We start from the raw sequence: 27769 nt of genomic DNA on the forward strand, positions 1-27769 counted from the left end.
AGAGAACCCACCTTGGAAGGGCCAAACTATTATTACAGAGTGGGATATCTACTTATGCTATGTTTCTCTATGATAGAAGGCAGTGGAAAAATAAACTTGACAAATATGCTGTCATGTTCACACCGCATTTACACCAGAGTTTCAAAGAATAAACGAGACAGCTATGATGTGAACGCGGCTTAAGACGGCAACTGAGTTTTCAACAAAATGAGGCAATTATTGAAACGCACAGCAACATTTTGTTGTCAACTTGTGGGAATCCTTATTTTAAACAACATTTTTGTTATCTTCTAATGTATGAGGCAAAATAATTTGACACCACATGTCCGTAATCTTTTCAATAAATTTAGTAGATATTAGACAATATTCTAATGTTTTCATTAGAATTTTTGTTTTCCACTCAGTATGGGAAATATGGAGAAAGTTGCAAACAAAATGTTTCCCCTATACAAGTCCACACCGACTATGTGAGCAAGAAATTGTCAATTTTTGTTACTCTACGTTTGAAAACTTGTTTTCTAAAAAAAATTACAAATTTCTTGTAGAAAACTATTTGTGGGCAACACTTTGTTGACAACTTTATTTTTTCTTTTTGCTGAGGGTGATGCCATGAAAACTTTTTGTGAACATAATTTTAGAGACAACTTCGATTTTTTTTGCTGAGGGTGATGCCATGAGCCGTAGGCTTGTGCGTGGGTGATGAGGCGGATGATGATGATGATGAGAGATGAGTGAACCTACAGCTTTTGGTGTTTTCCGAACCACCGGGAAGCGATGAATCATATTCAGAGGAGCTGGTTCAAGTGGTCACCCTTCCAACGAGATTAGCAGGCGCTTGAGTCTTGACTTCTATCTAAGGCTCAACTCACACTTAAGCGACTCAGGTCGAGAAGAGACTCGACTCTAGTCGAGAGCATGTGTTTCCAAATGGTGACACTCAGACCAGTCGATTCTAGTCTCTAGATTCTAGAAAATATATTCTATTGAGGAATTAGCTCGAGAAGAGACTCGACTCTAGTCGAGAGCATGTGTTTCCAAATGGTGACACTCAGACCAGTCGATTCTAGTCTCCGCGACGTCACCATTTGAAGACACTTGCTCTCGACTAGAGTCGAGTCTCTTCTCGAGCTAATTCCTCAATAGAATATATTTTCTAGAATCTAGAGACTAGAATCGACTGGTCTGAGTGTCACCATTTGAAAACGCACATGCTCTCGACTAGAGTCGAGTCTCTTCTCGACCTGAGTCGCGTAAGTGTGAGTTGAGCCTAAGTGTTAGCTTATCAGTAGCGCGAACACTGAGTTGAAACCGCTCCGCGATATTTGCTGTTATAAATGCAGCCATAGAGAAACGATGGCATAAGTAGATATCCCATGGTATAGGGCGTTTATGTCGCAACTTTTACTGTTATCCCAAGCCGATATGTTATGTTTGTTGGTTCGTTATTAATCAAACACAAAGTTTATACACAAAGTATTTATTAAATGAATATTATGCACGAAGCAAATACAACTATACAACTCATGATTATGTTGAAGAAGTAGAAGTATCGACTCGTTACAACTCTCGATCAATACATCGACTATCGATATTACAGTATCGATAACTTCATATTATGACACGATAGTTCACTTAGTTCTTTCCCATGAAGCTGTGTGACGCTGGTAGTCTCTCAAATTGTGCCGTTCATACACTCTCACCCCCAACAAAACAGTAAAAATTTACAATAATCGGCTTGAGATAACAGTAAAAGTTGCGACATAAATTTCCAATACCATGAGATATCTACTTACGCTAATGTTTCTTTATGAACTATCCCACTAAAGATGTTACAAATTTATTTCAGGACATGCTGCTGCTCGCATTGAACCAGACTGTACTGAAAATGCAAACCGAACTGAAGGAGTTGTACGACAGTACACTGCAGAAGCAGCAGGAGATGAAAGTCATTCAGAAAGCCAATTATAACGCCAGCGCCGATATTGATGCCATTATAATGGAAAACGAGCATCTCACCTACATTTGGGAACAGCTGCTCAACACAATTAATCAGCGAGATGCCGCTTTACTGGATATGAAGAAACAATTGGAGTGAGTATGCAATGTTCACTATAGTAAGGTCTACGTTATCTCTCCAGAAGATAACAGTAGACTGTACTCACTATAGTGATGTTCACGTTTTCTTCTACTTCTTCTCAAAAGATAACTATACATCACTATATAGTGAGGTCCACGTTTTTTCCTCTTATTTCAAGAAGATAACCATACCTCACTACAGTAAAGTCCACGTTTTCTTCTTCTTTCCAGAAGATAACTACTTTTCCTACAGTTACGTTGAAAAGTGGCCATTGCTGCACTGATTACAGAACGCAAAGAATCACTTTTCCGCTCTAGTGCGGGAAAAATTTTTCTGCACTCCAGATTTGCAACATGGCAACGCAAAATACTTAGTAGGTTATATGGAGCAACAGTGCAGCAAAATCAAAATGAAGTTGGTAACAGTGACTGCTGTGGCTGCTATAGTGAGCAGAGGTGCAACCAAGCACAACGCGCTAATTATTATTCATTATATATTATAACCAAGGACAACGAGGACTTTAGGATTTTAGGATTAAGGTTTTTATCAATAATAAAATTACACAGAGAAACATTTGATGGATTTCAGGCAATTTTACCCATAATTACCCACTTTTCATATTCAATGGTAACTGTAGGAAAAACTTAATGTGAAATACGTGCGCAAAGTTCCTCTGCTGCACTCAAGAAACCATTCCGCCCTCGCCTACGGCTCGGGCGTAAACGTTTCTTTCGGTGCAGCAAACTGACACTTTGCGCACTAGTTGCACAAATAACTATTTCATTATAGTGAGATCCAAGCTTTCTTCTTTTTCTTCCCAGAAAATAACTGTACCTCACTATAGTATAAAAGGTCTTGGTTTTCTTCTTCTTTCCAAAAGATAATGCATTATAGTGAGGTCCACGTTTATAATGGTAGTATTTGATTAACAATGGTGTTGTTATCCCTGTCTAAATTCAACAAAGCAGATGGCACTATTCCTCCCTAGCTCCGCAACGTTGCCAGATCGTTTTTTAGAATGTAAAAATTGAAGAAATATTCAATCTCAATTATCAAGCGTTTTAATTAAATCATTGAAAAATATATTCTATTGAAGAATTACCTCTCATATTAAACAAGAATTAACAGTTAATATCAAATCAAATCAAATTATTTTTATTATTTGTTCTTGAGCAAGTACTCATACAATAGTACAATTTTTTCTTTAGGGCTACTTTTAATATGAATAAAAATATAAATCTCAGTACCCTTTTATAGTTATTTGTATATCTAGAGTGAAAAGTACGACTTTTTCTCCCTGTGGGAAAAAGTTTGAAGCCCGAGGTGAAGCCGAGGGCAGCAATTTTCCTGAGGGAGAAAAAGTATTTTTCGCTCGTGATGTACACAACATTTTTCCTCCATCTACATTTTTTTATAGAAACTGCAAATGAAATCATTCTAATAACTTACGTATTTGGTGACAATGATTCCTAACAACATAACCTAAATCTAAAACCTAAAAACCGGTCGTCTGATTGGCACTGCCGATTGCGCTATCTATCAGCAAAGTTATAACAATTATATCAGCTGAGCAGCTATCAAAAATGGCTGACTCCAGATCACGCGGTTCAGATTTGAATTGCAGATCAAAAGTATTTGTTGGCTGGTATTTTGAATAGAATAAAATATTTTAAAAATTGTATAAATTTTTATCGTCTACTAATATTTAGAATAGTTAATCAAATTTCTGGTTGTGGTATTGAATTCAGTTGACTCAATGACAGACACCTCTATTATGCTTTCTCATCTGAGCTTAGACCTTCTAACCTATTACAATGTAAGTTTCAAAATAGAGATGCTCCCCATGTTATTTAAATGGAGTCACTTTTACTCCCTAGGGAGTTTTTCTGTTTTTTACTACCGAGAGCGAAAAGTGACACTTTAGTATTAGGTTTCAGGGAGTAAAGCAAGTACTTTAGACAGTAGGTGGAGGAAAAACTATTTTGTCACATGTTTCGGACATTAAAGCCATTTTCAAGTGAAATCACTGAGATTTATATTGAGAGACATGTTGTGACAAAACAATTTAAAAAGTTACTGAGATTTATATTTCTATTTATTTAAATAGCAGTTGCTATTCTAATCAAATACATAATAAATTATTGATTAACAGAACATTTCATCAAATCACGAACATTACAAAACCCTGTTAACCCTGTAAACCCTGTTATATAATATTATAATATATAGGTAATTATTTTAATTTATATAATTATTCCATTATATTATATTATTCAAAACTACTGTAGCATTGGAAATTACAAAAATAGTTTAGCTATGATTGAGTCATATAGCATTATAAAAACTAACAAGCACTTGGAATAGAATTTGATAGAAATTTACAGATCTATAGAAAGCTTAACAGATTTTGTCAATTTTTCATGCGTTTTGTGTGTAATTAAGGATTATATTTTCAAGGTTGGGTTTGTCTATTATAGATTTATTCTACATCTTTCTCTTCGAAATTAAATTTTCTCCAAGTTCTGTAAGAAAATATGTTGTGTTTATTGTACATTTAACATAGTAAATCTGCTTCAAACCTTGAAGGAACTTGTTTTTCGGGACCAAGATTCGCGTATTTCGTCACATATCTTAAAAATTACTGTAGCTAACGGTCTGGAAACTTTTCTATTCAATTTCTCAGTTCATTTTACATAAATTACGCTGGATCTAACATCTTAATCTAACAGCTAACAAATACCCGTAGGGCAGGGGAACTGAAATTCATCCTGTATAACTTGGTAACCAAGCATTTCCGGACCTATGTTAATTAGATTTTTTTCTTCTTTTGATGTGAGGAATCACCCCCTGGCTTATGGGCACCTTTTTTCAGAACACTCTGTATAAGCCTCCGTCAGATATACTACTGATATCAGCTATCCTTTATAGAAGGCAGTGGCAAGGCGGAGAATAACAGCAACGCTGCTTCTCTATCTTTCTCCACTGCCATTATAACGTGGACCTCACTAAAGAAACCCCGCCATCCTTCCACATTTATGGCTGTGCAAAGGCAAAAAATCAACTTTCTACTGGTGATATTTTTCAATTTGTATACTATCAAGCTATCAAAATGAAAAAGTTTTCTCAGGAAAACATTTTTTTCCGATCAATAATTTTTGAGATATGAGCGCCTAAAGTTTAAATTCTTGGGACAGAACATTTAAAATACGGTAAGAGGTAAATCCATGAGATTTAGTCGAAAGACTCTTCATGGTATTGTTGATCTAGTGAAACAAAAATTTTCTGAAGATATCAATTTTTGAGTAAGTTATTCAATTTACTAAAATGACCAAAAATAACTTTTAGTTGAGTTATTTTTGGTACATTGAATAACTTTCACAAAAATCTATATTTTAAGAAAATTTTTGTTTTACTAGATCAATAATACTATGAAGAATTTATCCTGTAAATCTCATCGATTTATCTCTTACCAAATTTGAAATGTTCTGTCCCAAAGATTTAAACTTAAGGCGCTCATATCTCAAAAATTAATGATCGGAAAAAAATGTTTTCCTAAGAAAACTTTTTAATTTTGATAACTTGATGATATACAAATCGGAAAACTTTCTAAAATATCACCAGTAGAAAGTTTATTTTTAGCCTTTGCAGAGCCTTAATATTAGATGTTATAATGTTCGTCAGTGATTGTCGCAGCATTATTTATACACAAGAATATTCTTGTGACATGTTTTATAAACACTTGACACAGTCTATCCAGCAGCGCTAATCGATGACTTAGGATAAAACTAAAACTATTCATTAATTTATAAAACTTTCATTTCCAGAGACGCGAAGATCCGTGATCGCACCCTGGATGTAGAACTGCAAATTCAGCAAAAAGAAGGCGAGAACGCAATCAAAATGAACGAGCAGATGATGATGGAAATCAAAAGCATCGAGAAAACTTTGACGATGAGCAAGAAGGCATTGGACGACGAGGAGGAGAAATTCATAAATCTTCACGAACAATTTGGCCATGCTTTACGCATCAAAGAAGTGACAGAGAACGATTTGAATATGTCAGAGCAGGTGAGTTGATCAGTCTGTAAATACAGTATCAGGAACATTTTGTAAATACTGTCCCAAAAACAATCTAAATAAGGGTCAAGCAACATGAGGCGTTTTTCAGACCAGTCGGTAGGATGGGAAGCTCTCTGATTGGCTGATTATCAGCTGATCCCCCAATGCCAGCCTAATCAGCCAATCGGAGAGCTTCTTGCCCTGCCAAAGTGCCAACTCGTCTGAAAGACGCTTCATGTAGATGGCTTGGCCCTTTAGTAAATTGAAAATTGGTTTTTAATGAATTGGAATTAAGAAAGTTTGATTGAATAAATTGAAAATGTGAATTAGTAAATTGAAGATATTGTCACCTGGTCATATGGGACATAAATATGAATCATATATTTATCTCATATTGATCAGGATTTTAGAGTTTTCAAATTAAAAAAAGTTCAGTAAACAGTATTTTGTCTTTGAACAATCTTTGTCACCGACAGAATAAGATTGTTTATTTTATTTGTTGACAATATTAACGTTAGCTTCTCTGTTTCTAATAACAAAAGTGCCGCTTGTGCGACAGATAAAAATATGTACTTGAAATGGCTTTCATGTTTGGCATTGACTGAGTTTATATTAATACCCAAAATTTAGCTTTTGGAGCAGAGCTCGTTCGTTAGGACTGTGAGTAAAGTCCGGCTGATCAAGTGAAAAAGCCTAGACTTCGTTTCGTTTTATAATACAGTTATTCTGTCACAGATCGGGTACCGTAGTTTAAAAATAATTATATTATTGAGAGAGACGGGTTCTGAGCCTATTCATTGGTTCAGTTAGTTTTTTTTTAAATACTAACCGTAAAGTCGCGATTAAAACAGTGAATGCCAAAGGGGGAAGCCATATTCAAGAGGTAGGTTACTACTGGATAAGATCATTGTTCTTAATTTTCATAACCACAAAGATTGAATCATCATTAGCAGCAAGCAAGCGAGTGTTTTCCCCATTAATTTCATTTAATATTGTGTTTGTATATATCTATATTTTCCCTTTTTGGAATAGAGAAAAATTAATATATATCATATTCAACCATGTAAAACCGAAAGATACCAATTAATTAAAGTTCTAGTTATTCTGTTCTCTTTTTGTTATCAGAGTTCTTTTTCCTCCTTACATATTTGATGGAGGAGGCTTCTCCCACCGTACCTCATCTTCATTACAATATTATGTTTATTTATCTACTTATTTATATTTTTCACAAAGAAGCACTGATCGGGAGAAAAATCTAAGGATACTCTTTGTACTATACCTTACCCAAATTTAGATAACACTTTAAAAGTCCAAAATAGGGTTATGATTTCACTTTACTAAAATTTAATCCATTTTCACTCGAAAACAACGAAAACTAAGATTTTAAATTTTGACGGTTAAAAACAGAATAAAAAACAAAAATATCACACTCAAATCACCATTATTTGGAAAATGTTTGAGTAATTTTACAAAATTTAGAGCCAGAAAAACACAACTCACTATTCAGCACAGCTGTTTCATGTTGAATTGAATTGTGTTATGGAATTGTTGTTTTGTCCAGAATTGATCTACAGTTGTAACTTATGAAACAAAATATTGCATTATGACACCGATAGACTGGACAAAACAACATTAATGCACATTGATCATAACCTAGTCTTTTAATTTGTTTATTAGCTTTGGAATGGTTCCATTAGAGGTGATTGGAATAATTTATTCACTGTACCAGACTGGACTGATGTATGTGGGGATCCAGCAGCTTCAGAAATGAGCCTGATTATATTACTGTGTTGAATAGAGGTTTTCATATAACTTATTCTGCTATTTTCATGTTCTGCTTCTAGACTAACAAAATCGTCATATATACCTACATATAAATTGAAGCAGCTACTCAATATTTTTTCATCTTCTTTCAACTGATGTAATCAATAATTATCATTTATCAATAGAGATAGAAGGGTTTTTAAATTAGAATCAGTAGATTCAAATATTTTTAAAACCATAACAGTTGAAGAGCCAACAAACTGTTTTTTTTTTAATCATATTAGAATCCATGAAAAATGGAATATGGTAACATTGCAGCAGTTCTATTATTGTGCTTTTATCTCATAAATATTGGGGCACCGAGCTTTGCTCGTTATTTTTATTTATTGATAAACAGGACACAATTCTCTAAAATGATCATGTTTATATTTCACAGCTGGCTATACGTCATCTTATGAATTTCAGGGATGCGATATTTTGATTTTTCACATACTCACTCGCTCACTCACTTTTTTACTATCCACAGCTATTTCTGCCAAGGATGAATTATCCTTTTAATGTCGTTCAGCAAGTTTTCCCAAGGATGAAACCTAGTGCAATCGAATCTTTATATCATAAACCTACTATGTTCCAAATTTCGTGAAAATCGTTAGAGCCGTTTTCGAGATCCGTTAAACATAAATAACCAGATATAAAAATAACCAGATATATAAATACAGAAATTGCTCGCTTAATATAATAGGATATATTAGAATCCATGAAATATGCCAATATGATAACATTGCAGAAGTTCCCATTTAACAACTCGAACTTTTTTCAGGATACGATGAAGCTGGAGAAACGGTACGTTGATTTGAGATCGTTAATACTGAAATTGAAGGAGGATAAAGCGAAGCTGGAAATGGAAATAATCGATAAACTGAGGGAAAATGCCTTGGAGAATAAACAAGCCACTATCTTCACAAAGAAACTGTTCAAACTAAGGGATTCAATCAGGGACAAGGTATAAGTAATGGTGATGGTTTCTTGATTCATTCCGAGCTGCTTTGTATTAACACACTTTTTTATGTATTTGAACACGACATGCAGTTGATTATTAAGTAAATATTAAAAACTTTTACTTACTGACTAAAGTATACTTTCAATCGTCTAGCGATCATTTTCAACAGCTAGACGATTGAATGTTTACTTCAGTTAGTAAGTAAAAGTTTTTAATATTTACTTAATAATCGACTGAATGTCGTGTTCAAATACATAAAAAAGTGTGTATAAATAATATTGAAGACGATTCATTAATTGTTCAGTGTTCTTTATTTTAAGATTCAACCTGCAATGTTTTACTTTTTTTCTTGTTAGAATATTATTGATTCGTAGTTGGTTATCCATCTTGTTTTCACTGGAATAACTACTATTGTATTCTTATTCATTTAATTTATTAATTTATTTATTCATACAATATGACAATTTCCACTGAGTCTAACAAGACAAAACAAAATAGCACTGTACTTGAATAAACTACAAGTATTAATGTAAAACTAAAATTATAATAGATGAGCACAGTAAAAATTCATTAGTTATTCTTACACGATTATAAAGTAAAATAACACTCACATTCTTTGGTGTGGCGACGACCGTTTCGTGCTGGTGTTGCACATTCTCAAGCCCGACAGAAAACTCAGAAACGACAGAGACGGTCGTCGTTAATGACCGAATGTGAGTGTTTTTTCACTTTAAAGTTATTTAAGAATACAATCAATATTATTGATTAATAGACTTGATGTAAAAATAATATGTTCGAAGAAAAGTCGATAATATTCAACTTGATAGAGTCTAAACACTGTGTTTCCACGTAAATATTTAGAAAAATACTTCACTTTTTGATGAGAAATGCAATTCACTCCTGAATAGGATCTTCATCAGCCAGTTATTACTGTGATTTCACTGGAGGTTTTCATATAACTTAGGGGAGCAGATAAAGCTCAGAGGCTGATGAATATTAAACTCCTCTTTAGAAGTGGCATGCATTCCCTCGTTCTCTTCCAATCTTATTAGTTATACTGAATCGTTAATATTCAATGAAGTGCGATATTATTTTCTTTTGTTTTCTTTTTTGTATATTAATTGTGATGTTATACTATCATATATGTCATTAAGGCTCGTACTGGAGTTCGTCTGTGAGCCTTTCTATGTTTTTTTTTTGGAATAAATAAATAAATTCCTCATTTCTCATCAAAAAATTAAGTGTTTATTAAATATTTACGTACAAACACAGTGTCTATCTATAGTGAGGACCGACCACGTTATAATGACAGTAGTTGTTCAACTTTGGAATTGCTATCCTTGCCTATCATTCGACAAAGCCGGTTATACTATCCTTTTCTAGCTCCACAACGATGCCAATTATGTTTTAGACAGTGTATGAATATAACTAATTAATGCAGAGAATCGGCATCGCTATTCTCCTATCATTATCCACTGCCATTATAACGTGGACCTCACTATAGACTACAACAAAGCTATTATGAAGTGTTTCATCATGGAAAGCAACATTAATTTCGATAATATTTATATGATTTATCCCACAGTATATCTCACCATTACCTATCTAATGATGATCTCATTGATTTCTATATTTTTCAGGAGGTAGAAAAGACCAAACTGGAGCACAAAGTGGCCAAAATGGTTTTGGAAACTAAGAAAGCTCAATCATCTTTCGAAAGCAAGGAAGCGACATTGAAAACCGTGCAGGAAGAAGTTATTTCCAAGGGTAAAATGCTCCAGAAACTGCAGGGTGAACTTGATCGGTTGATGTTAGCCGAAGTGCAGATCAGAAATCAGGTCAACTTCAATAAAAGGAAGCTGGAAAAGCTGGTTGAGAAAACTGGGGTGGGTCAATAAATGTTATTGGAATATTTTAATTTTAATTAGAATTTGTACGCACGGTATTTTAAGGCTGTGAAAGGCTAAGAATAAACTTTCTACTGATGATATTTTTCAAAGTTTTTCGACTTGTATAACATCAAGCTATTAAAATGAAAAAGTTTTCTCAGGAAAACATTTTTTCCGATCATTACTTTTTGAGATATGAGCGCCTGAAGTTCAAATTTTTGGGACAGAACAGAACATTTCAAATTCGGTAAAAGATAAGTCCATAATATTCAGAGGATTGATTTTTCATGGTATTGTTGAGATATGAGCGCCTGAAGTTCAAATTTTTGGGACAGAACATTTCAAATTCGGTAAAAGATAAGTCCATGATATTCAGAGGATTGATTTTTCATGGTATTGCTGATCTAGTAAAACATAAATTTTCTGAAAATATACATTTTTATTAATTTATCAATAATGACCATAAATAACTCAACAAAAAGTTATTTTTGGTCATTTTTAGTAAAATTGAGTAACTTTTTCAAAAATTGATATTTTCAGAAAATTTTTGTTTTACTAGATCAGCAATACCATGAAGAATTTATTCTCCAAATCTCATGGATTTATCTCTTACCGAATTTGAAATGTTCTGTCCCAAAAATTTGAACTTTAGGCGCTCATATCTCAAAAAAGTAATGATCGGGGAAAAAAATGTTTTCCTGAGAAAACATTTTCGTTTTGATAGCTTGATGATATATTAATCGAGAAACTTTGAAAAATATCATCAGTAGAAAGTATATTTTAAGGCATTGCACAGCCTTAAGATCTATTCCATTTATTTAATTATTCTAATCTATGATTTATCAACATACTTTTCAAAATTACAGGATAGAATGCAAATATAATTGCTCAAGTTGATCTTGAAAAGTAGATCTTCACACTGAAGATAATTTTATTAAAAATATTGTTTCTTTCATACCAAACAATTTCATTCTATCTTGCATACTAAACAATAGTATTTTGTATTTATTTATTGCGGATGATTCCCACATGAACTCTTTACTTGTGCGTGGATACGGAAGTACTTTGATTAATTGATGAGATGATCAAACGTCCATACCATCGGCGGGATTCGGACCCACGAACCAGACGGTGTTAGCAAACCAAAGTATTGTTTTTTGCATAACTTGCCTATGTGCGTAAGCTCTTTTTAATATTGTACTGTTATTTTGCGTAGGAAAGTGATCTAAGCCCAGAAGAACTGAAGCTAAAAGAGTTGGAGAAACAGATTTCTTACACCGATGAAAAAACAGAAGGATTGCAGACATTTTGGATCCGTCAAGAGAGCCATATTGTCTCTTTGTCACAACGTCGCTCCAAGCAGCTCCATGATATGAACATACTCAGAAAACGTAATTATATAATTTTCATAAAATCACTTCACTTATGGGCTACTTTATATAAATTTATAAAAACAATATATATAATTTTCATAAAATCACTTCACTTATGGGCTACTTTATATAAATTTATAAAAACAATATAAAAACTTGTAGTACCGTTTATTTTAAAGTTTTTAATAAAGGGTACTACAAGTTTTTATTAATTTATACAATTTTATATCATGAGAATATATACTGTAGTTTGCTATATGCCTAAAATAATATTTGAGCGTATTTACTGATAACAATGATCAGATTTATGACAAATGAGAAAATGTGCCCTGATAAGGTGCGTACAGATATACGCTCCGCGAACATGAGCAATTCACAATTTATCAGCTGATTATATCTATATTTTTACAGAAACGGTAAGATACAGATATAAAAAGCTTGGCATCAGCTGATTAAAAGTGAATTGCTCATGTTCGCGGCGCGTAAATCTGTACGCACCTATAGAACCTCTTGAAATCAAAATAATTATCAACGTTTATGGATTGAGTGCAAAGTTTTGATATACTATTTGTACAAGTTATATAGAGAAGAACACACTCCATTCTTATTTTGGAAGAACTGCTTGCTTAAGAACACTTGAAAAAGAAATCTTCGATTAATTACTTTAATTTAATTCGTATCGGAAAAATACACTTATTATCTCGGAGAAATAGTCTGCTTGTCTCATAGGCCTTATCTCTTGCATTGAATTCAAGGAATGTTATTGAGATTAATCTCATCAAAAGCAATGGAAAAACCTCTATTTCTATCAGAATTTGAAGAAAATATTTTCGATTCAACCTGCTATAATTGTTTTTGTTCATTAAGTGTATCTTGTTCAAACATTCTTTTAGAAAGAATTTAATTCTTTTGAATTATTGAGTCTCTATTTTTTCTAAAATCTCTATTTCTTCTAAACATTGAGTTTCATGGTTAGGAGGGCTCAAGCTTTATGATTCTACATTCTATAGAACCACAGCTACTATTATTGTTGTTGGGAAAACTTTTTGTGATCTTTATAAAAATAATCTATTCCTTTTTTCAGAACTACTAGTCCTGGAACAGAAAAACATGAACATCGAAAGAGACATTCAGAACAAGGAAAACGAAGAGAAGAAATGTAGAACGGAAATTTCACATTTACAAACAAAATTGGTAACACTGAGTGAAAAATTGTGTCAGAGAAGAGGATACAAACAACAGCTAGACAATCTGAACTTTGATATTCAAAATTTGTTTGTTAACGATTTGAAGGTGAGTAAAACCAATTGTACAATTTTTTTCTCCTATCGTACAGTCACTTATAAATCTTCATTTTATTTATGAATCATTAATTTGTAAAACTATCGGAATAGAATATGTGATGTTGACGCTTTACTCTCGCCAAGTTCGAATGAATGACGCGAGAGTGTAGATGGCTACTGTGCCACCGCTCGGCTCACCTTCGCTCCGAATAATTTCGAACAGAGACGTTGGACATTCAGCGAGCAACTCGGCAAGAGTGTAGCGCAGGCATTAAATATGCAGCGAGCATTCCTTTTACTTTTAAATAGGTCTATAGAATAGTTTATCAATCAACAAATACTTACTTACTCCTCAGCTCTACAGGTCGTTACAACCCTTGGTCTCTCCTTCTTTCCCTTTGCCTGCCTTTTCAAGTTGTGAACTCCAAGCATTCTAAAATCCTGCTCCACATCATCTGTCCATCTATTCCTTGGCCTTCCTTTTCTTCTTCTATTGTTTAAATATCAATCAACAAATATATAACATACATGGATCTTGTCAAGCAGGTCAGGCACTAGAAAGTGATGATCATTTACAAAGATGAAATAACGCAGAGATAACATAAAACAAAGTCAGACAACAAAGCACAATATCAGGTAGCATGAAAAAACATAAGATAACAAGTTACGGTACTGCTTAGTTGATACCCAAGAAATTCTTCTCAATATTTTCAAAAATAGGTCTCTGGAAATCAAATGAATATGATCCATTACATCAAATACCCCACATATTTTTAATATTTTATCATTTACAAAGATGGAATAACGCAGAGATAACATAAAACAAAGTCAGACAACAAAGCACAATATCAGGTAGCATGAAAAAACATAAGATAATAAAGTAACGGTACTGCTTAGTTGATACCCAAGAAATGCTTCTCAATATTTTCAAAAATAGGTCTCTGGAAATCAAATGAATACTATCCATTACATCAAATACCCCACATATTTTTAATATTTTATAATTTCCAACAAATGTTTATATTGTATTTGGAATAGGCGGCTGAAGAACAGGCTGCCGAAATGAAGCGAGAAATAATGGAGCTGGTCGAGCAGAAGAAAGAGATGTACGAGAAAGTGGAAGAACTGCAACAGGATCTGCTCAACTGGGAGAAGAAGGTGCAAATGGCGACGGAAATGAAACAAAATGTCGACAGAATGAACAGTTCCGGTGGAGAGGTGGCCACTATGAAGAATGAGATACATCGCATGGAGGTAAACATAGTTCTTAATGTGTGTATTTGAATGGGTCAAAGCATACTGGATCGATATGTTTTGGCCCATTAAAATATATGCATTATTTCCACCACTCTGAAGCTTGAAAGCTGCCTTCGCCACAATACTGGGCTTTGACTGAATATTGAGACGAATAACGGTCATATCACAACCTCCGTAAACAAAACTATAGTGCATTCGTTTGACGTCAGCACAGGTAGGGCTCCTGGACCAATAAAAACACTAGCTGATATAGATCAGCTGAATTTTTATTGGTGTAGGAGCCCTACCTGTGCTGACGTCACATGAGTGCACTACGGCTTTGTTTACGGAGGTAGTGGTCATATACTCAACCTACGTTTAAGGCTAAACCACGTTTACTTGTAGATATGGTTGCATTTATTATAATGTGTTTCATACGGGGTTTAAACTAACAGCTGACATTTCTCCGTTTAAACCGAGATAGTGCATGTTGACCTAAAACTAAGATTACTTACGATAGAACCATAGAGAAACAATAGCATAAGTAGATATCCCATGGTATAGGGCGTTTATGTGGCAACTTTTTCTGTTATCTCAAGCCGATTATTGTCTATTACTGTTGATTTTTAATTGGGGTGAGAGTGTATGAACGGCACAATATGAGAGACTACCAGTGTCACACAGCTTCACGGGAAAGAATTACATGAACTATCGGCTTGAGATAACAGTAAAAATTGCGACATAAACGCCCTATACCATGGGATATCTGCTATATTGTTTCTCTTTGGTAGTATACAGCAGTTGGAGCTTATACTAGCCTTTGAAATTATCTTTCGTACTTACATCACTTCAAATAATTGAGAGAACCCACCTTGGAAGGGCCAAACTATTATTACAGAGTGATTGATCGATATCTCATTATTCTCAAATTCATACAATATTCATATATGCTATTAACATTGTCATAATTGAAAAATCTTGTACAATCTCACTTAAAATCATTCAAACAAAAAATTGACTTTGAGGGTAATGTTATGTTAATTAGATGAAGAATACTTTATGGTCTGAAATAAAAAAGTTGAGCTAATAATAATAATATCATGGGACGAGCGTCTCACAGCATCACGGGAAAGAACTATGTTGACTATATATGGGCTTGAGATAACAGTAAAAGTTGCCACATAAACGCCCTATACCATATGGGATATCTACTCACGCTATTGCTTCTCTATGATAGAACAATAATAATTTTATGAACTAGGATTATAAGATTGAAAAAAATGACTTCAGAAATGCTGTATCAATTATTGTTGATCGTTATTGTAATATCTTATTTGCAGAAATTTCTAAATTACTTCAAGTCGCAAAAATGAATCCATAGTGGAGAAATGAAAGGACGGTATAGTTACCACTCAACAGTTCTTTTTCTCACTTCCTTCTTTAGTAGATAGCTGTGAATCAAGTCATTCCGGTATATACCTGATATAATATTAGCTAATTGTTGATACTTGTTAATAACGGTCAATCTTATCTCAAATGAGTATATTTTTTGTCAAGAAAATATACAAAATGTCATGATTTAATTATACATTATTTTCATAATTATTGTGATTGAGTATTCTGGTAAATCATTATATTTCTTCAGAGCCTCAGACGGTGCTGAGGTAGAGAAGAATGGAGTTGTGCTTTGTCTAATGACAGACAAGGACGCTGAGCGGAATTTGAAGGCGCAAAATGATGACACGAACTGGAAGAAATATTTTGAAGACGCAGATGGAGAAAAATTGTTACAATCTCAAAGAGGGGTTGATAGACGATGGAGTTGTTGATATTGCTGTTAAAATTCGTACAGTCCTGGAGAATATATCTAAAACGTTTTCAGATGAAGCCGTTATTGATTTAATTCCAGAGGTTACTTCCCTTCTTAATAATATGACGCCTCAATTAAAGTGAATGAGGATTTGGAGAGAATGTTGACCGACTCAGCAGCGGAAAACAAAACGCTTCAAGGATTGCTTGCTCAAGAAAAGAGAAACAGGAAAAGTGAACTTGATGATTCTATATATAATGAAAAGAAGGCTGATGAGGAGATTGAGGTGCTGAAATCAAAGCTAGAAAAATTGAAAAGCAATTCCGACGAATTAAAAAAAGAGCTTGATTCAAGAGATGCTATTATAAATCTTTTGCAAAACGATTCTCAGCTCACGGCGAATAAAATTTCAGAGTTAGAGTCCGAATTAACATTAGTAAAGAAGTATGGAACAAAGTTCCAATCTCCAAAAAGGACATTAAAATATTCACGAGTTACCAGGGAAAATGAAATTAAGACTTCAAATCGCTTTTCTGTATTGGATGAAGTGAATGCTGAATCACCTTTGTCACAATCAACTGAAGGACGTACTTTTCAAGTACGGGCTCAGGTGCACAGGAATGCTACAAGTTCTCAGTTACCACCAAATCAAATCGCTCTTACTTGCACTTCTTCGAAGAATTCTAATAAAAAGAAAATTGTTGTACTAGCGGATAGTCAAGGATAAATACCTGAGTGGCTTATTCAATGATTTCAATGTTTTTGTTTACACATTGCCGGGGGCGAAGTTGAAGCAAGTGATCATGAATGGTATGCAGTTCATAAAGGACTTGACAAAGGCAGATTATGTGTTGGTTATTGCAGGCACCAATGATTTCGGTAATGGTGAACCAGGTCATTTAACGGTACATCAAGCATTGGATTTAGTTTTATCAGCAGGCCTAAACACCAACATTTTAATTTGTGCGATTCCATACAGATTTGACAAACCTCATCTCAATGATGATATTTACTTCGCCAATTTAACAATATCCAATAGAATATCGGCATATGAAGGAATATCTGCAGTGTTTTATGGAGGATTCAGTGAAATATTGCAGAGACATCATTTCAATAAGGAAGGTTTCCATTTGAATAAAAATGGAAAGCGTTTGATAGGAGAGCGTTTGTGTAAATTTGTAGCTGAGTCAACTGCAAGCAGAATTAATGAAACTCAAAAAACGAACTGTCAACGCGGTAATAGTACACTGTCTTCCATATTAATGGAAACTTGTGACAATGATGAAGCATCTATCAGCTATAACGACTGTAATAATTGTGACAATGTAGATGCAATAATCTGCAACAATGACTATGAAGTGTCTCCAGCATCGGCTCTATTACCCGTTGATCCTCTAATAATGTCTTTGGACCAATCAATGTATGCTCCAAGAAGGTCTCTTCCAAATTCAGTATCCTCTCTTCCTTCTATTGCAGAAAATGAACTAAATGTTACAGATAGTTCATACAATGATTTTTTAGGTTTCAATACTCCTCCTGGAGTAGCGGTGTACAAGCTCCAGTAGTAGAGGATGCTGCTGAATCAAGTTTCCAGAGTTTTCAAACCAACGAAAGACACGGCAGAAATATGAATAATTTGATTTATGTACCATGTCAGCAGAAAGCAAGTAGGAGAGCATCCAACATTAATGAGATCAGTATAATGCATTATAACATTCGCAGCATTCGCTCGAAAGATAATGAACTCACCCTTCAACTGGAAACAATGCAAAAGGAAGGTGCATTACCGAAATTGGATTTTCTTTGTTTGTCAGAAACTTGGCTCTGTGAGCAGGAAACGGTTCAACTGCATAATTTTCAACTCATATCTTTCTCAAATCGATCTGGTCAGCGAGGAGGGGGAGTGGCAATATTTGCTAGAAAAGGAATAGCATCGTCGGCTTCAGTCTTTGATTGCTCACTTGAACTGGAATTTGAGAGTACTGCAATAGTGTTTGAGAAAAAGTTTCTTATTTATGTTTATATAGACCACCCAGCGGTGATATTCTCCATTTCTTCTCTGATCTAGAGAGATACTTGGATCTGATTCAACAGAGATTCAAGGGAATCATTCTAGTTGGTGACTTCAATGTGAATTTCCTAGTTAATTCATCACACAAACAAGAATTGTGTGCACTTCTCTCTGCTTTTGGATTCACCGGTGTTATTGATACTCCTACAAGAGTCACATCACACTCTGCGACCTTGCTCGATAACTGCTTTCTCTCTTCAACAATTGAATACGTCTCTTCGGGTGTACATTCTTTGGCTCTTTCTGATCATTATGCGCAACTAGTTACTGTGAAACTGCCGCGTGGCCTAATGAACTACAACAGAGATGAGTTTCTTGTAAAGCGAGTTTTCTCGGCAGAAAATAGGACAAAGTTTGAACAGAGTTTGCAGAACTGTGATTGGAACTGTATACAACTTGTACCAGGGACCATCAATGATAAGTTGGCTGTATTCATGAAAATGTACTCTGTGGCTTTCAATGAAGCATTTCCTCTCAAGAAACTCAAAGTAAGGAAGAAACCAGAAACTGTAAAATGGTCTTGCCCATATCTTAATTATTTATGTTCCTGTAAGAGAGATATTCAGCTGTTTACGAAACTATATCCCAATGATATTGTGTTAAAGCATAGATATAAGCAAATTTCTACTGAAATAAAGTCACAGATACGTTTATTAAGAACAGAATATGCCAGCAGACTGATTAGTTCATCAGAAAATAAGCCAAAAGCAATCTGGGATGTGATTAAAAAAGAGATAAAACATAATTATAGAGTGAACAGCTATAAATTACAATTAAATGAATCCTATACTGAGTCACCAAGTGAAATAGCCAATTTATTCAATATGTTTTTCGCTAAGGACAGACCACATAAAATCAGAAAACATGATGCAAATTATATGGACTTGTTAGAAAGGGCGGATTCAGGAAACTGTCAAGTGAATGATGTGACAGTTAAATCTGTAGAGGATGTAAAGAAAATAGTAAGATCTCTAAAGGGTAAGATGTCCAGTGGTTTGGATGGTGTTCCATCACGAATAATGAAGGATTTCTTTCACTATGTGGCAGATACTGTGACTTACCTTTTAAACTTGTCTATGTCATCTGGAATCTTTCCATCCTCATTCAAGACTGCCAAAGTCAGGCCACTCCATAAAAAAGGATCAAAGGAGCTTATTGAAAATTTTAGGCCAGTTTCAATGCTATCATCATTTTCAAAAATCTTTGAAAGGTCCATTTATGACGAGCTTTACAGACACCTCCAAATGGGAAATGTACTGCATAAAAATCAATTCGGATTTAGAAGGAATAAGGCAACAGTTGATGCCATAAATATGCTTTTGGATGAGGTCTATCTTTCATTGGATGGTGGCGTGAAGGTGGCTGGATTCTTTGTGGATTTAAGGATGGCATTTGACATGCTCAGTCATGATATAATCTTCAATAAGCTGAGTTATTATGGTGTCCGGGGGAACTTCCTGCAGCTGATACAGTCTTATCTGAGAGACAGGTTTCAAGTTGTGGAGTTGGAGATTCAGCAGGATCGAATTCAGAACTATCCTCATCGCTCACAACCCCAGACTGTAAAGAGAGGAGTGCCACAAGGTTCTATTTTGGGGCCATTGCTCTTCCTTGTTTTCATCAATGACTTGCCCGCGAATGTCCCTTTGGCACAAACTATACTCTTTGCAGATGATGCAAATTTCATCATAACATCTGAGGAACTAGAGAGCTTGAAGACTAGTGCGGAAAATGTCTTGAGGGATGTTGAAATATGGTGCAGGGCTAATGAACTTCTAGTTAATGTCTCAAAGACAAGCTTCATTAACTTTTCGATCAGAGAGCAACAAGAACACGCATCACTTCAATTTAGAATGTGTGATGCTGCTGTTGAACGGGTGGAGAACACTAAGTTTCTTGGCGTATTCATTGATCAGTGCCTGACCTGGAGACCACATGTAGAGATCCTTATAAAGAAATTAAATTCAGCCATTTACACTCTTCACAAATTGGTTAGGATGTCTGATGAGAAAGTTGTTACCATGGCTTACCATGGCTACTTTGAACCCCTTTTAGTTTATGGTATAGTTGCATGGGGAGCTTCAATCCATGGACGTCGTGTCTTCCTCACCCAAAAGAGAGCCATCAGAGTGATGTTTCGTAAACCGCCACGCCATCCTTGCAGGGACTTATTCGCGACAGCGGGCATTCTTCCGGTTCCCTGCCTGTACATTTATTTTTTGGCGAGTATGGCACTGAAATGGAGAAGTGGCTGGACGACTGGTGCAGACATTCACTCTCACAACACACGCAACAGGGAGATCGTGAGACTGGATGCCCACAGAACCACGTTTTTTGAGGCGAGCCCACAGCATATGGCCAAAAAAGTGTATAATGCTATTCCAATTGAAATTCGAGAACTGAATTCTGAAATAGTCTTCAAGAAAAAATTGAAATTGTGGTTAAGTGAGAGATGTTTTTATGACATTGGTGAACTTTTGACTCAGTAATTTATTATTAGAATATTGTGATTAAGTAAAAACTTGAAATTTAAATTAACTGTATGATCTTTACTTTTCAGGTAATGGAGACTTTTGATTCCACTGTTTTTAGTTTATTCAACTACAATAATTCCATCTGTGATATTAACATTGTTTTTAATTATATAGACTATATTGCATTTATATTGAGGTGACATTTGTAATGTATTTAAGATGTGTATTGTTTGATGAAATGTTTATGACCTGTGTTAATATTGTATTACATACGATGCATAACATTAAAATAAAATTGAATTGAAAAAAATTGAATTGAATTGAATTGAAAAAGGAAAGCAAACATTTTTATCAAATCAAATCAAATTTTATTTTGCCACAACAAAAATAATAATCCTCAATACAAAGTTGAAAAAAAACGTATTGATCAATATTTAATTAAATATACACGAAAAACAACTTTGTCAAAACAAAATAACATGTTTGGCGCTGCCTGCAAAACCGACGAAGTTTGAATTCTGGCAGCGAGTATCGATATTAATTTTCAATATAAAAGATTTCAATGAAGAAATGAATAGATGAAACAAGAATGAATATACATAAGAAAGGAAATATAAATAAACATAGTATAAATAAAAGGAAAAGTGAATTAAAAAGTGTACTTTGAAGCACTTGAATATATAAGTAGCCTAATTACTGAATGATGAATTCCATTATGTGTCTTAGAAGATAAATATTACAATATTATTATATTATTTGTGGTCAGAAAAATAAATTAAAAATCACAGAGTAGAAGACAGAGAATGAATCTGAGAAAATATATTTGAGGTTTGGAAGAAAAATAAAAGATGTTATCAGATGCTAACTTTATAACCAGAAGCCCGGCTGCACAAAAGCCTATTGAATTTTAATCATGATTAAATGCCAGGAGAACCAATCAGAGAAGCCTTCTTTTCGAAAAAGCCTCCTCTGATTGGTTCTCGTGGTATTTAATAATAATTAAAATTCAACCAGGACAAAACATTTTCTTGGTGAATATGAGCCTGAATTGTATATTTCATAAAATAACATGTTTTTTGTTAATTAGTAAGAGACGAACCATTCCTCGACGCAGGCCTAGCCTAATGAAGAATATTTGACTGCTAGTCGTTCTTTTTAATGCAAAAAGTTAATATATTGTATTTGAAATATGATTAATCATTATTTACAAGTTTCAACAATTAATATTTTATCAGATTTATGCCGGGATGGCATGAACCACATAAGATATACATCGTTATGATAAGAATCGTTAAGATATACAGCTGCTATGCACTATAGAAGGCCGTGGAAACGGAAAACTGGCAACTACGCGTCCTATCATTTCCACTGACCTTATAACGTAAATATTACTATAAATCATTAATTTATGTGACACACCGCCTTCATGGATTCATATTCAATGAATACTTTAATTTGATTGCAGATACGTTACTCACACTTACTGAAAGTGCAGGAGAAATTGATCAGAGACTTGGAGCTAAGTGTGAACAAGAGAGATAGCATAGTTGACTCTGCTCGCGCTAGAGAGAAACATTGTCGGACGAGTGGGGTGCACTACACTAGACAACAATTCCAGAAGAAATTGGATGACTTGAAAAAGCGGATTCGTCAAATGAGTAATGTACGTTATTCATTTATACAATCATTCATTTAAAATTATTTATTTATTTAATCATTCATTTATTTATTCAATCATATTTGTAATGAGCTATAATGAGTGTGTTTAAATATGTTCATAAAAGGTGAAATTATAATGAACTAGCAGGCTCGGCGTACTTTGTACCGCCAAATAGTTAAATGTATCTCATGAAAAACTTTAGCTGGATGCACACCTGAGGAGGCGTGATGCGGCTTTTCATTTATATAGATAATTTCCAACTGCAAAATAAGTAATTTACTAAAAATCAATTAATTCTGAACACCGAAGACAGCACAATTAATTATTCAAAACAAAGCAATGTCTTTAGAGCATGTAAGTCTTTAACCTGGGGCCGCACTGCTGGATGGTTGCACACAGAACAGTCATTTTGTTTCTAGTCGGGGCGTTTAGAATAAAATACATGGCCGGTTATGGAGCAGCACACATCTTGTCTACTATCTACCGACGGCTGTTGGATGATGCAATGATTATAACAACTGATTTTTATTTATATGTGTGGCCAGCTCACAAATCTTCTCCCTCAAGGATTACATTTATGTAAACTTTGAAAGACCGTAGGAAAGAGTCCTGAAGTCGGATTATAAATTTTATAGGCCATAAGCCTGGTCCTGAAAATAAAGAGCGCAGCTAAAAAATCATCAAATTCGGTGCACACATAAAAAAGTTATTGAATGTCAAAATTTGAGGCTCGATTCTTATTTATATTGAAAAGTTATGATTAGTAGTTGAAAAAATAGTAATCCAGTGCAGCGGAATAACTTTGAAATGCTTTAGTATTCTGCACATTTATTTTATTGATTCATACAATAAGTATATCATCAAAATGATAGGGAGAGAAAAAATAAGGTAACCTTGTGCTATTCCTCTCCCAAATTTAGATAAGGTTACACATAGTCCCAAATAGGCCAAGTCTTGTTCACTTCACAAAATTTTCAGTCCTTGATTATTTTCACAAAGTAGATTTTTAAATGTCAGTATGACAGCTGAGTTCAGTCGAATTTATCAACATTTGATAAGGTGGAATATTTTGCAGGATGTGAAATCTACGGAGAAACAGCTTGTAATAGCAGAAAAACAAAGGGATGAACTCAATCAGAAGCTAGCTACAAAGCAGGATCAGTTGAATGCTCTGAGGGAAGCCACCCAACAAATGGATTTACAGCTGGCTGAGGGTCATCTTCATAGGCAAAAGGTATATTATAATCAACGATTGATACAAATATTGTAAGTGGTTTAACAAATTTTACTTGGCGCAAAAATAGGAAATCTTTGTCGGCGTTCAGGAGTTAGGGTAAGCGTTTATGTAGTGTTGTAATCCTAAAAAGTAGTAAAACTACTTTCCTACAAATTTATTTATTCAAGATTCAAGATTCATTTATTGTCAGAACACTTTAACAAAGACAAAAGTCAACAATTAAATAAAAAATTCTAAAATATAACAATAAACGTTAATAGTCATCACAGTCACATCGTAATATATACAAAAATAAGACAGAGATAAGCAAATTCTATATAATATAAGAAACATTTTTAAAACAGGTATATCACAGTTAAGAAAAATACACAGACATCACCACAAATCCTCATAACCATATGGACAGCAGTCAATTAGAAACTTTTTAACAGAAACCTTAAAAACTATTAATATCACATTCTTCAGTCATGTTCAATTATTACACTTATATGAGATGGCACAACAGGCTTATGCCCAAAACTGTCCCTTCTCAAATGTTTACTACAGTCCAAATTGAATACTGTAGGTTAAGCTACTATCACTTATTAAAATAGCAATTTACACTTAAAAAAAACTAACACATCTTCAATCAACAATATATATATTTTTCCTACAGATACCTTGAAAAGTGACCATTTGTGCACTGATTGCAGGCCGCAAAGAATCACTTTTCCGCACTAGTGCGCAAAGTGAGTACTTTGTGTACTCCAGATTTGCAGCATGACAATGCAAAATAGTTAGTAGGTTATATGGAGCACCAGTGCAGCAAAATCGAAATTAAGTTGGTAACACTCATAGTGAGGCCCACGTTATAATATGGCAGTGGAGAACAGCGTTGCCTTGCCATTATGTGCTTTGATTATAGTCATTTCAATGCTTACATAACATGAACCCCCTTCAAGCAGTCACATAAATTTTCAATTGAATTACTAATCATTATAATTCAATTATTATTATTCAATTTAAAATAAATTAAGGTTTTTATTAATAATAAAATTACACAGGAAAACATTTGATGGATTTCAGGGAATTTTACCTATAATTACCCACTTTTCATATTCAATGGTAACTGTAGGGAAAAATTAATGTGAAATACGTGCGCAAATTTCGTTTGCTGCACTCTAGAAACCATTCCGCCCTCGCCTACGGCTCGGGCGTAAACGTTTCTTTCGGTGCAGCAAACTGTCACTTTGCGCACTAGTTGCACGAATAATTATAATGTATTCATAAATAACTAAATTCAAATCTTACAGAAGTAGGAATTGATGAATATCTCACAACTCAGAAGTCAAAACATTTATAAACTTCTTTCTGAATCCGTATTAATTCAATACTTAATGAATCTATTCGATAAATAATTATAAAATTGAAAAACCTGAATTATTATCATGCTATCATTTGATACAAACTTGGATCAAGACGTGCTGATGTTTGATATGTTTAAAACGATTAGAGATAAAAATAAAGCTAACAGGAGTATTTTTTATTCATCTTCGATCAGTAGAATAATTTGCTTGAAAATACAGCTATCATAATTTCGTCGAGTGGACTATTGCGTTGCACCCTACATTCTGCCAGTATTGCCTAGTCGTGGGTTCGAATCCCACCGTTTGGCATGGAAGTTTGTTTATCTCATCAACCACCCATGCACCCATTCCTCTAACACTACCCACGCAGAAGCAAAAAGCTCATGTAGGCATCAACAACAATTGAAAATATAGGCTAAATTAACAAAGAAGAGATGGAGATAAATGAGATATTGCTTATAAATAAGAATAGAAATCTGAGTACCCTTTTTAGAATTGTTTACTCACAACATTTTTCGGCTATATATGATGCCGTTATGAAGTCATTACTTGATAATGGCGTCATATAGACCAAACATGTTATGAGTAGAAAATTTAAAACGGGTTCTTGAATTTCTATTTTTGACCGAACTTAGTGAGGTCTATGTTTTAACTCGGATTTTCTTTCGTCTGTCCTTATGTAACTTGATTACGGCCAAACGCGTTGATAGAATTTTATAGATTTGGCAGGAATATTCCTTTTTTAACTGCGCGTCGATGTATACACAAGGCTTTTTGAAATTTTGCATATCAATGATAATATGAGAAGAAAAGGAATCCCTCCATACTCTGATATCACTATATTATATATCATCTACTCTGAAGATAGGATTAATCAGACTACCGAATATTATTCATAATCAATCAGCTGACAAGTGGATTACACAGATTTTTTGGAGAAGCCGTGTCTATTTCTATAAGGTCTATAGTTTCAATTAAAGACCTTAAAGAGGTATGCATCTTTGAGGTATTTGGCTTAAATATTTTGTTTTGCAGTCATGGTATTATTATGCGTGCCCATCAGTATCAATATTCTCACATTTGTAAAAAAAAAACTAATTTGATAGATGATTGAAAATAATCAAATGAACTTAATAATGCTGAATAAATTATAATATTTTTGATTGTAAAAAATTAATTTTCATCAGATGGAAAGATTATCACGGAACTGGATGAATATTTTATCATATGGGATACAAATTAAAACGTAAACTGAGTTTGTTAACATTTCAAATAGGTGACATCAGATACTTGTGGATGAGATAACTGCGTGAGGTCTACTGTTCACAGAACTACTAGTTATTTATATTCAAGAGTAGCCCTAATGGAAAAAAGACAACTAGTTATTGCAAGTGCAAATGAATAGATGATTTAGATTTTTGTTTTATAATCATTAGAAAGAGATATCCAAAAAGAAGAAGGTAATGCAACAAGAACTTATAGTGCACGTTTTCCAAGAAGGTTTTGTGACTTGTAAAAGAAAGAAAGATTGTATTCCATTTGTAAGCAAGATGAGGGACGGTGGGAGAAGCCTCCACCAAATATGAAAGGAGGGGAAAGAACTATGATAACAAAAAGAGAACATAGAATAACTAGAACTTTAATTAATTGGTATCTTTCGGTTTTACATGGTTGAATATGATAAATATTAGTTTTTTCTATTCCAAAAAGGTAAAATATAAATATATATATACAAACACAATATTAAAATTAAATTAATGGGGAAAACACTCGCTTGCTGCTAATGATGATTCAATCTTTGTGGTTATGAAAATTAAGAACAATTATCTTATCCAGTAGTCACCTACCTTTTGAATATGGCTTCCCCCTTTGGCATTCACTGGTTTAATCGTGACTATACGGTTAGTATTAAAAAAAAAAACAAAAACTAACTGAACCAATGAATAGGTTCAGAACCCGTCTTTCTTAATAATACAATTATTTTAATTATACAATTATTTTTTAACTTTATTTTAACTATACAATTATTTTCAAACTGCCCGATCTGTGACAGAATAACTGTATTATAAAACGAAACGAAGTCTAGCCTTTTTCACTGGATCAGCCGGACTTTACTCACAGTCCTAACGAACGAGCTCTGCCCCAAAAGCTAAACTTTGGGTATCAATATAAACTCAGTCAATGCCAAACATGAAATCCATTTCAAGTACATATTTTTATCTGTCGAACAAGCGGAACGTTTGTTATTAGAAACAGGGAGAAGCTAACGTTAATATTGACAACAAATAAAATAAACAATCTTTCTGTCGATGACAAAGATTGTTCAAAGACAAATATAATACTGTTCATTGAACTTTTAATTAAAAAACTCTAAAATCCTGATCAATATGAGATAAACATATGATTCATATATATATGTCCCATATGACCAGGTGACGCATTAAATGTTAATTTCTGATGTTTTGTATTGTTCAATTCAAACATAATCTT

The 27769-nt window shown here is 33.9% G+C and overlaps 1 protein-coding gene across 2 annotated transcripts in view; it reads left to right on the forward strand.

Moving 5' to 3' along the window:
• Window positions 1-27769, forward strand: part of LOC111044455 (coiled-coil domain-containing protein 40) — a 37720-nt gene that overhangs the window by 8362 nt on the left and 1589 nt on the right. For both annotated transcript variants that reach the window (XM_022329615.2, XM_039433818.1), the window contains exons 5-13: window positions 1847-2091; window positions 5902-6145; window positions 8721-8903; window positions 10541-10786; window positions 12006-12180; window positions 13247-13455; window positions 14484-14699; window positions 22502-22699; window positions 23772-23930. In XM_022329615.2, coding sequence (XP_022185307.2) covers window positions 1847-2091; window positions 5902-6145; window positions 8721-8903; window positions 10541-10786; window positions 12006-12180; window positions 13247-13455; window positions 14484-14699; window positions 22502-22699; window positions 23772-23930 — 1875 coding nt within the window. The remainder of the gene's footprint in view (window positions 1-1846; window positions 2092-5901; window positions 6146-8720; window positions 8904-10540; window positions 10787-12005; window positions 12181-13246; window positions 13456-14483; window positions 14700-22501; window positions 22700-23771; window positions 23931-27769) is intronic.

The sequence above is a fragment of the Nilaparvata lugens genome, chromosome 8 (assembly GCF_014356525.2).
Source record: "Nilaparvata lugens isolate BPH chromosome 8, ASM1435652v1, whole genome shotgun sequence".
Taxonomy (NCBI): Eukaryota; Metazoa; Arthropoda; class Insecta; order Hemiptera; family Delphacidae; genus Nilaparvata; species Nilaparvata lugens.